Source organism: Tetrao urogallus (assembly GCF_951394365.1).
Source record: "Tetrao urogallus genome assembly, chromosome: 1".
Taxonomy (NCBI): Eukaryota; Metazoa; Chordata; class Aves; order Galliformes; family Phasianidae; genus Tetrao; species Tetrao urogallus.
In genome coordinates this window covers 87,392,887-87,405,586 of record NC_136813.1, presented here as the reverse complement: position 1 = coordinate 87,405,586, position 12,700 = coordinate 87,392,887, and the positions used below count along the sequence as shown (strand labels likewise).

At 41.4% G+C, this 12,700-nt stretch overlaps 1 protein-coding gene across 1 annotated transcript; it reads right to left on the bottom strand.

Annotated features, from left to right (window-relative positions):
- Positions 1–3,775: 3,775 nt before the first annotated feature.
- On the bottom strand, positions 3,776–11,459 carry PSMG1 (proteasome assembly chaperone 1; the record flags this gene model as incomplete). The annotated part of the gene is made up of 7 exons (XM_079548147.1): positions 3,776–3,912; positions 4,842–4,978; positions 5,560–5,758; positions 8,811–8,873; positions 9,624–9,775; positions 11,164–11,264; positions 11,341–11,459. 7 exons carry the CDS (start codon positions 11,457–11,459, stop codon positions 3,838–3,840), a joined length of 846 nt encoding a protein of 281 aa, XP_079404273.1. The 3' UTR covers positions 3,776–3,837.
- Between the last annotated feature and the right edge of the window lie 1,241 nt (positions 11,460–12,700).

Here is a 12,700-nt window from a genome sequence, read left to right as displayed (position 1 = left end):
AACTTTAGAGGTTGGAAAAGATCTCCAAGATCATCCAGTTCAACCATCAGCCCACCCCCACCATGCCCACATCCCTCAGTGCCACATCCACACGGCTCCTGAACACCTCCAGGGACGGTGACTGCACCACCTCCATGGGCAGCCTGTGCCACTGCCTCACTGCTCTTGCTGAGAAGAAACATTTCATAATATTCAACATGAACCTCTCTTGGTGCAACTTGAGGCCATTCCCTCTTGTAATATCACTGCTACATATGAAGAGGTTATTCACACATGCCCTTACCCAACTAGTAGCAAAGTGGAAGAACATACAGAACTAAAAGCAGTGAGAGAAATCGCTGAGCCACTTTTCTACGAATCCACTCTTTGCACAGCAGCACGTGTGGTACTGTAAGACCATCTCAGGTGTGCTCATTTCCTGTCACTCTGCCCAAAGCGAATGGGTAGAGTCCCACTAGGGGCTCATGCCAACTGCTCCTGGTGCTCTGTACCAGCACTTCCCAAGGAACGCACAAAGGAACTGCCTGTTCCTAACTATCCACAGGATTTGTTGCAAGTACTTTCTAGTGTTTAGAGAAATGGTCTGGCACAGTATTTCGCAGGTGCCCTCTGTGCTTGTTCAGCATTGAAAATACACATATCTCAATCCAGTTCAGAGACAAATTAAACTGAGCAGCATAGAGGTGTCCTCTGTCACCTGTGGAAGCCAGCAGGAGACACCTAGCACACCTTGTACATCTCTCCTACTTTTCAAGAACCACCTCAAACCCCAGTTTCATAGGATGATCAGCAAATCAGTTTCTTTTTTCTACTGCCTCCTTTCCCATATGGCTGCTTCTATATTAGTGCAGCTACACATCTTCTATTTGCAGCCTTCCTACTCATGGAATTTTTTCTAAAGGAAGACTGTGCCTCTGCCACATCTGTTGGGCCATGACAGTGCTGCCCCTGAATCACCGTGGGGACCCTTCTACCTTCCTTCCCTGGGTCATTAATTCCCTATGAGGCAGTACATTTGCTTTAAAGAGCCAGTAGAAAAAAAAAAGTCTGTTTCAGTAAACCATGAAAAAAGGATCAAAAGTCTGAATCTGACCCAACAGAAGAATTAAAATATCAATCCGAAGCATATGAAATACGGTGTGTTTACCATTAAGAAAGCACTCCACAGTCCACTGATGAAAACATAGGGAAAGAAGCCACAATCTATTCAGGAAAACGTCTACATTTAAAAACTGCAAACCTTTAGAAACTATCATTTAATTTTCACCTTTTTTCTACATTTGGCATCTACACTGTGGAAGCAGAAAAATTCCTCCTTCTTGGGCCTTGTTCATCTTTGACATCTGACCTTTGTGTTGTGATGGAGCACCAAGGAGGGCTGGCTTAAGGGAGGGGGAAGGGGGGAGAAGTGCCTAACTCAATAACAAAAGCACGAATGGATGATCTTTAAGGTCCCTTCCAACACAGTGCATCTGTGATTCCAAAACAAGCCTGGCTTACTGCACAGTAACGGTATGCACATGTCCAGACTGACAGATTCACACCAGTGGGAAATAGTATAGCACAAAGCTTGACCTCACCTGCAGGGTGGATCACAGCTGGAAGGAAACATCCGGATGCAGTGAGTAAAACCAGCCAAATGATATCTAACCAAATCATCACATCCCAGGTAGATGTTTCCAGCCTATGGAGACCAATCACAACCTCTGACAGAATGCTCCAAAGGTTAATAGATATTCTAACTTACAAGTATGCAAGAGTTTTCAGTCTTTTAATTGCCAAACTGCTTGAGTTTTATCACTATTATTAAAAAAACAAACAAAACACAACAACAACAAAACTGAAAACAAACAAACAAAAAAAGCTCCTGCTTGTTTTTCCAAGGAGGCTGTGGATGCCCCATTCAAGGCATTCAAGACCAGGCTGGATGTGGCTCTGGGCAGCCTGGTCTGCTGGTTGGTGACCCTGCACATAGCAAGGGGGTTGAAACTGGATGATCATTGTGGTCCTTTTCAACCCAGGCCATTCTATGGTTTTATGATTCAAGGTGTTTAAGAGCGTTCTCACATCTCAGCATAAGTTCAAGTGGTAAAAACTGAATTACAGCTCAAGGGATAACACTTTTAAACACTGCATAGGTAATAAAAGCAGTACTAGAAGTATATTTACAGTTCCTGTAAGAGCCTGCCTATTTTTATGAAATATTTTTCTTGTTATATACTTTATTGTTAACCAAACACATACAGTGTGCAAGTAAGAAACTGGTGCAGCCAACAAACAAATCTTCCAGAGCAAAAGAATTCCAACTCAGATCAGTTGCACAAATGGGTTTTAATTAAAATGCTATGCAGAAGTAAAAAAAAAAAAAACCCAACATGGGAGGAACCATATCCTGCACTTCACAAGTCTATTCGAAAACAGAGGACCCTTTCAAGTAACAGTTACCTGCTTAACTCTGCTATATTAACTGAAGTTGAAAACAATGTCTTGAGTAAGTCAACTTTAAACCCACATCAAGAATGTCCTACTACAGTGGCAACCACGATACAGTGAGCAGTTTAAAACATCAAATAAAACCCCAAACTAACAGAAGTTATAGTGGGCTTGCTGAAGCCTGGAATTACTTGCTTCAGTGGACTCTGACTCAGCCAACAATTTTCCAAGCAGAAGGAATGGCAGATCCATGAAAAGAATATGTGCAGAAAGTTTCACTGAACATCCAGTGTAAGTCAAAGTCAAAGGAAGCAGAGAACTCGAAAACTGCTATATTCTTTTTGCAGCAAAGGATAAACTGTGTGCAATTTAAAGATCTCTGTTCACCAACAACACCAGCAAAGCATATTTTCTTAATCACCACGTTCTTAAGTAAAATGTGTATATGCAGTTTAGTTCAACAAGTCAAAACTGCATGCCAACTCTAACAAGTACTTTAAATACACTGTGAAATTGTCAGTAAGTTTCAGAGTTTTTTCAAGTACTTTAGAATTTGAATGCCTACCTTCTTCCAAAAACTGTGCATTCAGCATAAAAGACTTTGTGAAATAAATGTCAAGGTTTGTCCTGGCGAACCCTGCTGAAGCACCTTGCAAGCCTACTGCCATGATGGTTCCTGCCTCTGTCCAAAATCTGACAGAAAGCCAGCTCCTGCACTTCAATAACTCCGACTGAAGCTGCAAAGAAACACAAGTCCTTGATGAGGTACTGCAAACGGGAACTGAATGTGGGCACGTACCTCTTCCTGCCTGATCTGCAGGCAGTGCCATTCTGAACTGCTGTGATCCTTTACTCAGTGAATCCAATTCACAGCTCTCCCATGAGTTCAAACAAGACCTGCATTCCTGCCTCTTTGTAAAGCAAGCTTATTTTCCATTAGCAATTCCTTAAAAGGTATCACTATTAAAAAAATATGTATATACACATGTACATACATACATAAAAAGATGCACATAATATTTTCTTCACGGCAGGAATCTTTAAGTTAGGTAATATAAACTGAAGTAGAAAATAGACAAGAATACATTGACCATATTTACTCTTTCGTATATGTGAGGAGTCAATTTGGATACGACAATTCCTTCAGGAAGAAGAAAAGAAATTGCTTTTCATATCTAAGATATCTTTCCTCACAAAGCTGCTCCTGGAGAAAGTCTTCCATCCCTACAGAAAAAAAAAATGTGTGTTTATTGCGATGAACTAGAAAGCAACCAAAATGAATTCAGAAGTAAAAATCAAGTAGAATTTATTCCACTTTTAAAGAAATAACTACAATTTCAAAGTGCTATCTCTGGAAGAAACTGGAATTTAAAACAAGTGTCATCCGTGTTGCAAGTGTCCTCTTTAGATATAGATATTATTGTGAGTTTCACCAGTTGTCAGCAACTTCTTCAAAATCTTTGTGCTTTCGGATACGTCCTAGGAAAAGGAAATGACAATCAGCATTAGCGACATCCCTGTTAACAAAATAGAAACAAACCAAAACCCACCAAGCCTCACTATCACCCGTTCCCGTTTTCAACAGTATGAATATCTGTCTGGTAAACATGTTAATTGTAAACAAATATCACCTCAATGAAAGTATCTAGAAAACTCTCAAAGGCACCAAAAGGAACTTGCAGTTTAACAATGCAATGGGGTTTATCAATTTGGCTTTTTCCTCTTTTACAGTGGAGGAAGAGCCTGCATTTTCACTGTTTTTTTCCTTCCATAGATGTAAATGAGTACATTATCATAGAATGGCCTGGGTTGAAAAGGACCACAAAGACCATCAAGTTTCAACCCCCCTGCTGTATGCAGGGTCACAAACCAGCAGACCAGGCTGCCCAGAGCAACATCCAGCCTGGCCTTAAATGCCTCCAGAGATGGGGCATCCACAGCCTCCTTGGGCAACCTTTCCAGTGTAAACCTGGCTTAAGTTTAAACATTTAGGGGTTAGTCATTTGCACTTACACTGTAAATGAATGCTAACTGGTAATTTCCATACTTCAAGCTGAAGTAAGTACTTCAATACACACAAATGCCTTCTATCACTGAAATGGAAGTCCAACTGGCAAAACTGAGGAGGGCGTTGTGCAATGTGAACCAACTATACTTTGATTAAAGTGTTTCAGAAAGCAGCAAAACATTCACCTCAGCATCCCAGAATACCTTGATTTGCTTGGTTAGCGCAAAAACATTGTATCAGCTTTATAACTGAGTTAGTAGCTCCAACATTTAAGAAGCTTACAGATGCAGCATAAATCAGTTAGGCTTTACAGGTTAGGTGGGTCATATCACCAGCTAAATGCTGGTGAGATAGAAAGACAGACCAAATCTCTCATTAATTTTTAAATATGAAATTTTACCTTGACTAAATTCTTCAGGGACTTAGAAGAAAGCAGAGGTTTGAATGCCTCAATTGTAACCGTGTCCAGTTTGATGATATCAGTGTAGCACTGGTACAGTACTGCAGGAATCTGCCATACTTGACAGTAACTCAGAACTAGATACAAATGAAAACAAAACCTGTTACGTTCAGCAGCAAACAGGCACATGAGAAAATAAACTATCAAAAAGCAGTAATGCACAGTTCCATCTTTTTTGCTGGTAAATATCTTCAAGAGCAATGTTTAATTAATAAACAAAGGCAATGTGAGCTTTTGTTGGAATGAAACAAAAATGCAAACTACAGATTTTTTTTTTTTTTAGAAAAATCATCCAACTTTTAGCTCTTCCCAGATGGGGTTTTCCTCATGGATGCTAACATTAATTTGGTACTCTATAAAGAAAAGCCTTACAGAGGTTTCATTACAGCACATGATAAAATCAAATTTAACCTTTACACGGGGCCGATCAGCAGCATCATGAAACCTATTTACCTCTAACAAGCAGAAAGAGCTTATGAACCTCAAACTGGACGTGTTCATATTTTACAAGGCAACATCTAAGATGGTGAATTGTTAGGAATTAATTTCCAAAAAGCCGATCTGGTCGACAATTCACATCATCAAGTAAAAAGTTAGAATTACAAACGGATTTTCTTCAAAGCAAATTTTATATTGCCACTGTGAGACTGAAAAATACCAGCAGCAGGAAGATCTCGCACAATGTTTGGCTGCTCCAGCAGTGGACAGCAGACCTCCTCTTTGAATTCTTTCGTCTTCAAGGCTTTCAGAAATGGAGACGGAAGTGTCAGAGTGGATTCCTGAGTTTTATACTCAGCAACAGGGCACGTTGAAAGAATGGTTACTTGTAAACCTTCCTTCCTTATATGGCCAAAAACCTGAAAGAAAAATTTTGCCGATAAAGGAACGTTTTTCTTCTGCCATTAACAATGTTAAAAACACAGACGTGAATTTCAATTTGAGTGCAGGCAGCAAAGAGCAGTCTTTGCTTGGAAGGCTAACTAAAATTTGATTCACAATCCCTTGAATGGAAATTCCATGTGGGTTCCTTTCACGACAGAAGTTAAAAAACGAAGAGAACAAAGAGCTAACATATTTACCAAGTGTACTAGTCTTCTTGAGAAGCTTCAGATTTTCAGCACTATCCTTTCACCTGCAAATATATTAAGGCTTACTGTTTTTACTAAGGGTGACAGCAGAAGAAAAAACAACTCCAAATAAAAACCAGGTTGCTTGTAACAGCAAGGTAGCTCAGTGGGTTCAGAGACATTACAAATTGAAATTGTGCTCCCCAGATGTTGTTTCTGATTTACGCTGTTCTTAAATTTATGACGACTCATTTTCAAATACTCAGATTTTATTTAATTACGCTGAAGTTGAACAGAGAATTGAGAAAATATTTTTTTCTGCAGCTTCCCTCAGAGTCAAATAAGCCTAAAATAATATCACGCAAAACATGTATTTGGATCTACTGCATGCCATCACAAAACATACTGCACAGCCCTTCACTGTTTTGAAAGAATCTATGTCAAAATGGGAAGTATGAGAAATGTGCACTTTGCCTCTCAACTCTCTCCTCCAGATTTGTGATCAGAAAAGAAATAAGGCATATGGTAAACATTACAGAAGCTTGCCTGTTTCTGTACATAGCACCAATCACAGAAGTGGACCTGATGACTCCTTCACATCAGTGTGCTACCACTGTAATATAAAACTGATGTAACTTCTCAGAAGCACTTATTTTTCAATTAATGGGATGTTTACTGTCCTGGTTTTGTTTGGGATAGAGTTAATTTTCTTCATGGTGGCTGGTATGGTGCTGTGTTTGGATTTAGGATGAAAATAATGTTGATAGCACACTGTTGTTGTAGTTGTTGCTGAGCAGTGCTTACACAGAGCCAAGGACATTTCAGCTCCTCGCGCTGCCCAGCCAGCAAGGAGCTGAGGGGGCACAGGGAGCTGGGAGGGGAAAGAACCAGGACAGCTGACTCTGGCCCACGTGGACGTCCCATAACACGTGGTGTTGTGCTGAACAACAAAACTGAGGGAGCTGGCCAGGGGGACTGCCACTGCTCCAGTACTGGCTGGTTGTGAGCTATTACACTGCACTGTGCACCACTTGTTTCGACTGGCTTTGTTGCTACAGTTTGTTTTACTCCTTTCTTTCCTCTTCCCAGTCCCATTCTTATTAAATTGCCTTTATTTCTTACCCACAGATCCCTGTGCTTTTCAATTTTCTCCCTCATCCCATGGCAGGGTAGGGATGAGCTAATGGCAGTGTGGAGTTTATCTGCCTGCCAGGTGAAATGACAACTGTTTACTCTGCCTGGGAACACTGCTGGTATCAAGAGAAGTTCTGCAAAAGTTCACATCTTTATTTTGTCAGTGATCATTTACTGAGAGCACAAATGAAAAAGTCTGGCTCGTGGAAACTGTGAGAATTTCCAGTTAGTGAGATTTACAAAGAATACAGAACAGACCCATAACTCAAGCTAAAAGCAAAAGCGTAACAACTTAGCTGTAAATTCTAAATACTCAGTAACACTGACTTGGTTAAAACTGTACACTTCTACTGTTCAAAACCACTCACATTTGAAATAATACATACACAAGCAGCTGGAAAAACAGAAATGGAAAAGACAGTGCAAACCACAAGAATCTTTCTTTTCCCAATTTAAATGAAGTGCAAGAAAGCGTGGAATACAGAAAAACCACAACGTTTAAGATTCCAAGGTTTCTAAAATTTCAAATCAACCACTAATGCCTCACCAGGTCAAATAAACTTATCAACCAGCCATGGAATGACAAGAAAACCAGTTTTCCACAAATGTGGGTCTGAAATCCCTGTAACACTCAACAAAGTTACCCCAGATTTTCATCTCCTTTGCCTTCCCACAACTGTTGTGGTTCTCCGGTACAATTTTCCCCTGCACCCACATAATCCTCCTTACGTGCTGGCTTAGACAGCTGGCAGGGGAGACAAAGCTGCTTGGGGACTGGCTGGGCATCAGTCAGCAGTAGTGAGCAGCTGCTTTGTGCTCCACTTGTTTTGTGTGTGTACACACACGTATACTATATATGATCATCATTACTATTATTTCTCTCTTCCTTTTTTAGTGAACAGTTTTGTTTTTTGTTTTTATCTCTACCTGTAAGTTCTCCTTTTTTGCCCCCAGTTCTCTCCCCATCTCACCGAGAGCAGGGGGAGCAAGCAGTGTGGTGCTGAGCTGCCCACAGGATTAAACCACAACAACCAAATAAACCACACCTCCCTTGAGGCTAGGATGGGACTGGGACCCACACCCGAAAATCAACAGCCTGAAAATTCCCCCTGGAGTTACTTTACTAAAATCAAAAGGATATTAATTGGGGAGGGGTGAGAATCTGAATGACTAGCAGTACTTGCATCCTTGAATCATAATAGGGCTGCCCATACAGCAATCTGAGTAGATTGACAAACAGGACAGATAATACTTTGGAAGCAGCTTCTTCTAGACTTCCACCTTGTGAAAGAAACAGATCACACCCATTTGTGAAGACACCACCTACCCTGAATTTTCACAATGCTTATCTGGCAGCTGTACAAATTATGTTAGAACTTCATTACAGAAGGATTCTCCCAGAGCTGAAATACCAGTTGAAACAAGTCACTGAGAAGATGAACAGGAAAAAGTTTGTAAAACAGGAAAGGATCACAATTGAAACTCTCCAAAAAAGTAACTGCACAGTGAGTTACGGTAAACATAACTGGCAACATCTAGAAAACAATTTCACAGAATTCAGTAATTCTAAGTTTGTTGAATACTTAAGTCACAGCAAAAAAAGCTATTTATAGTACTGTCAGGTATAGAAAAGTAGAGAGAAGAGGCAGATGCACTAACTTGAAGGTCCTAAAATTTCATTGCTCAATATGCTGTCTTGCAGTTATACCTTTTCAAGCCACTGGAACTGCTGATCTTCAGCAACATAGCAACTACACTGGCACAACAAAATCTGACAAAGAAAAAAAAAAAGGTTGTTTAAGTGGTTTATAGGACACAATAGTAGCTTACAATAACATGTAAAGGTGGTATGACTACAGTCAACAACTTGTTTGGTACTCCTGGGATTCTTCATCTCTATTTGAGAATGAGTTTTTCATTCATAGCCTCACATGAAACATTCCACCATGCAGGGGTGGCCTCATTGCAGCCTTTCAGTACTAAAGGGAGCCTATAAACAGGAGGGGAATCAACTCTCAAAAGGGTAGATAACAGCAGCACAAGGGGAAATGGTTTTAAGTCGAGGAAGGGAAGATTTAGGTTGGATGTCAGGGGGAAGTTCTTTACTATGACAGTGGTGAGGTGCTGGCACAAGCTGCCCAAAGAGGTTGTGGATGCCACATCCCTGGAGGTGTTCAAGGCCAGGTTGGATGGGGCCCTGGGCAGCCTTTCTAGTATTAAATGGGGAGGTTGGTGGCCCTGCCTGTGGCAGGGGGGCTGGAGATTCATGATCCTTGAGGTCCTTCCAACCCGGGCCATTCTGTGATTCTGTAATACCATCTTTGCTTTAAACTCCACAAGCCAGAACTCAAAGTGGTTTTAGTGACCATAATGACCCTTCACATTTTCTTGTGAGAATAATCCAAAATGCTATAGCTGTAGTGTTTTATCCTGTTTGTGCTGGGCAAGGTGGGGATGAAAGGAGCTTGCTCCCTTTTTCAGAATACTAAAATACAGAGAAACTCACACATAAGTCACTTACTGTTGGATCTGATATTAATTGATAGAACAAGCAGAAAGAATCTGTTGGAAGGACACTTGTTGCATTGGTTGTCTGGCACCACTCATTCCACAGTTTCACAGCTCCAACTACTTTCCAACATAAGGAATCCAGAATAAAAGACGACAGAAAAGCTGCAAAGAATGCTAATGTTAATTTACAATGAATAAAATCTCTATTCTACAAATAAACAGTTGGAGTGAAATATTTCTTTTCAATATCCTCAAATTAAAATGTACAATAAAAACATTTTTATTGACAGACATTCAACCAAATCCAGTGAAGATTGTGAGTAATTTTGCTGAATCAAGACATAAAGAACTGTCCTACGTATAGGTAGAGATCTCTATCATTAACAACACATATTAAGAACTGTATCACTACAGCCAACTAGGATTCCTTCAGAACATACTAATAACAAGTGCAACTAAATATTTTGTCTCTAGTAGCTCTTGACATATGAGATTCAACAGATTTCTAAGGAAAAAATAACAGAAATCAGCAAGGCAGAACTGTAACTTTGGCTCAAGGAAGCAGACACATGAGCATGCAACTTAGAGGCAAAAGAGCTGCTAAATCAAATTACTATAAATCAAAGTAGTTCCTATGAAAGAGCAGACCTAAAATGCATATTTAACTAAAAGGAAAATCCTCAAGAAAGAAAAAAACAAGCTGAGGAAGTTAACTAGGATAAAGATGATCTAGATGTAGAAAAGACTTAAGATGACTCGATACCCAAAGGGAAAGAGCTGTTCAGAAGCTCAAGGCCATGGTATGCATGTATGGGAAGGGGAAAGGCTGTCTCAAGACTTCAATGTGTAACCATCTCAGAGCATTACGAATGAGTATAGGACCAAAGTGTAAGAAGGTGAACGAACAAAAAAGAAGTTGTACTAAAAAAATCCTTGCTCACTGGTAATTAAAAAAAGGTGAGGAGGGCTCAAAGTCAGAAATTTCTGTATGTAACCCATATTTTGCCAAGAACGTTAAACTAAAGGGGAAGGGGATGAATAGGACCTGGAAAATTTCCAAAATCAGAACAGTTAAGTTTCAGAGAAGCTTCCCATACTCAGGCAGGAAGAGATGACTGACATCCCAGAACTTTAGAAAGGAAAAGGATGAGTGAAATAACACTTGTAATATTAACAAGTGTAACCCACATATCTGGTTCAGTAGTACAAAGCAATCTGGGCACAGCAGGGATAAGTCAGCTACCTCCCAGACATTCTGAAATACAAGCAGAAGTGCCATAGATGCCTTACGCGCAGCTTTATGACTGCACAGTTTTATTTACAAGCACCACACCGAGCTACGTGCCATTATCAAAAAGCAGGTTTTGCAAAGTAACCAACAATCCAGTAAGAGCATGACGCACGAGCAGGATGAAGGACGAGGTTAAACCCAGTTAAACCCGCAGACAAAGCACGTTCCTATTACCGCACCACGACCCAACCCAACGTGCTACTGGCACAAGGACCGTACTTTGGCCATTCCATCCCCACGCGCTCGGTTTCCCACCTACCGACAGCGTTGTGTCCTACGGCGACGACGAACCTGGAGCACGGCAGGGGTTCCTCGGCAGGGCTCCCCGCGGCTCCCGGCGTCCAGAACGCGGCGATCTCCCTGCCGAGAGACGCCGGGCTCGCAACCCCCTCCGGGAAGCACCGCGCTGCGCAGCGCTCGCATCCCACACCACTACCTTTTCTGCTGCAGCTCCCTGCGGATCTCCCTATCCTCAGCCGTCTCCTCGGTCTCCTCCTCATCGTCCACGCCGGCCCGGGAAGGAGCGATCACCACCTCTCCGAAGAAAGTCGCCATCACCTCGCCGTCACCGCCTCCCGCCTTCCTCTCCCCCGCGGGAGAGCACCGCGCACGCGCGCCGAGACACTCCACTGCGCCGGTACCATAGAGTTTCTCTCAGCGCTACGACGCTCTAACCGCGCCGACCATAGAGAGCGGGCACGGCGGGAGGACCGGCAGCTCCAACCCGATCGTGTGGTCCCAGCCCGCCCTTATCGCCCCGTTTGGTCTGACTAGAGCCAGGCCAAGTCAATAGAAGGAACTGTTGTTCCAAGAGAGAACGCGTTCAGTCAGTGAAGAGTAAAATAAATACATTCTTATACGGGTGATAGGAAAAACAAATGAAACAAAAACTCTTTAATTACCTCTCCTCCTGTCTGTCTATAAAACAAGGAGATACACAACAGCATTTGCTTTGCCTATAAAATAAAGTGTTCTGCTCCTTAAACTAGCAGTTCCCTCCCAGGTATGGGAAAGCTGAGGCCAGAAGCTGCTCCCACCCTTCGGGGCCATCACAAATCTACGGTGTGTGAGCACAGTGTGACAGAATGGCAAGAAAGAAAAACATCTTTTTGAGTCTGAATCAGAAATACAAACCTACCAAACTGAGATTTGACTGTTTAATAAAATAGAAATTTAAAAAGGAGTCCTTGTAACAGATTGAACCCAACTACTGAGGGTTGTATTTCACAGAACAGTGACCGTGAGCAGCTGCTGAACAGTTCAATCCACGTAGGGATAACAGAACTTACTCTCTTTAACAAAGCCGCTCAGAAGAGCCAGGTCTCCTCACTGAACACAACCATGTTCCTATTTCATGTACCAACTTAAAGGAATCAAATAAACCATCTTGAGCTTATTAAATTCTAACATTATGTTCAAGAATTATAGTCTAAATAAATAAAAACTCCTGAGGCAAGTGACAAGCTAGCTTATTCTTGGACTTCATACAGAAGGTTTTTTTTTTTCCAAAAAAAAAAAAAAAAAAAAAAACCTACTTCTCTATACTGAGATAACATTCTAGATACCAAAATGTGATAGTCAGTGCACCTTTTGGCACAATGTCAGCAACAACACTGGAGAAGTGCTTCTCAGTAACTGCTGCCAGCACTTTCATTACTTCACTGCCAGTTGTGAAAGCACTTATTATATTACTAAATCTGATTATGAATCTGGACTTTTTTCCCTCCAAAGACTTTCAAGATGCTATTACCTGTCCAGTCTGCTAGAAAACTAACTCATGAGCTTGCTGTTTCAGT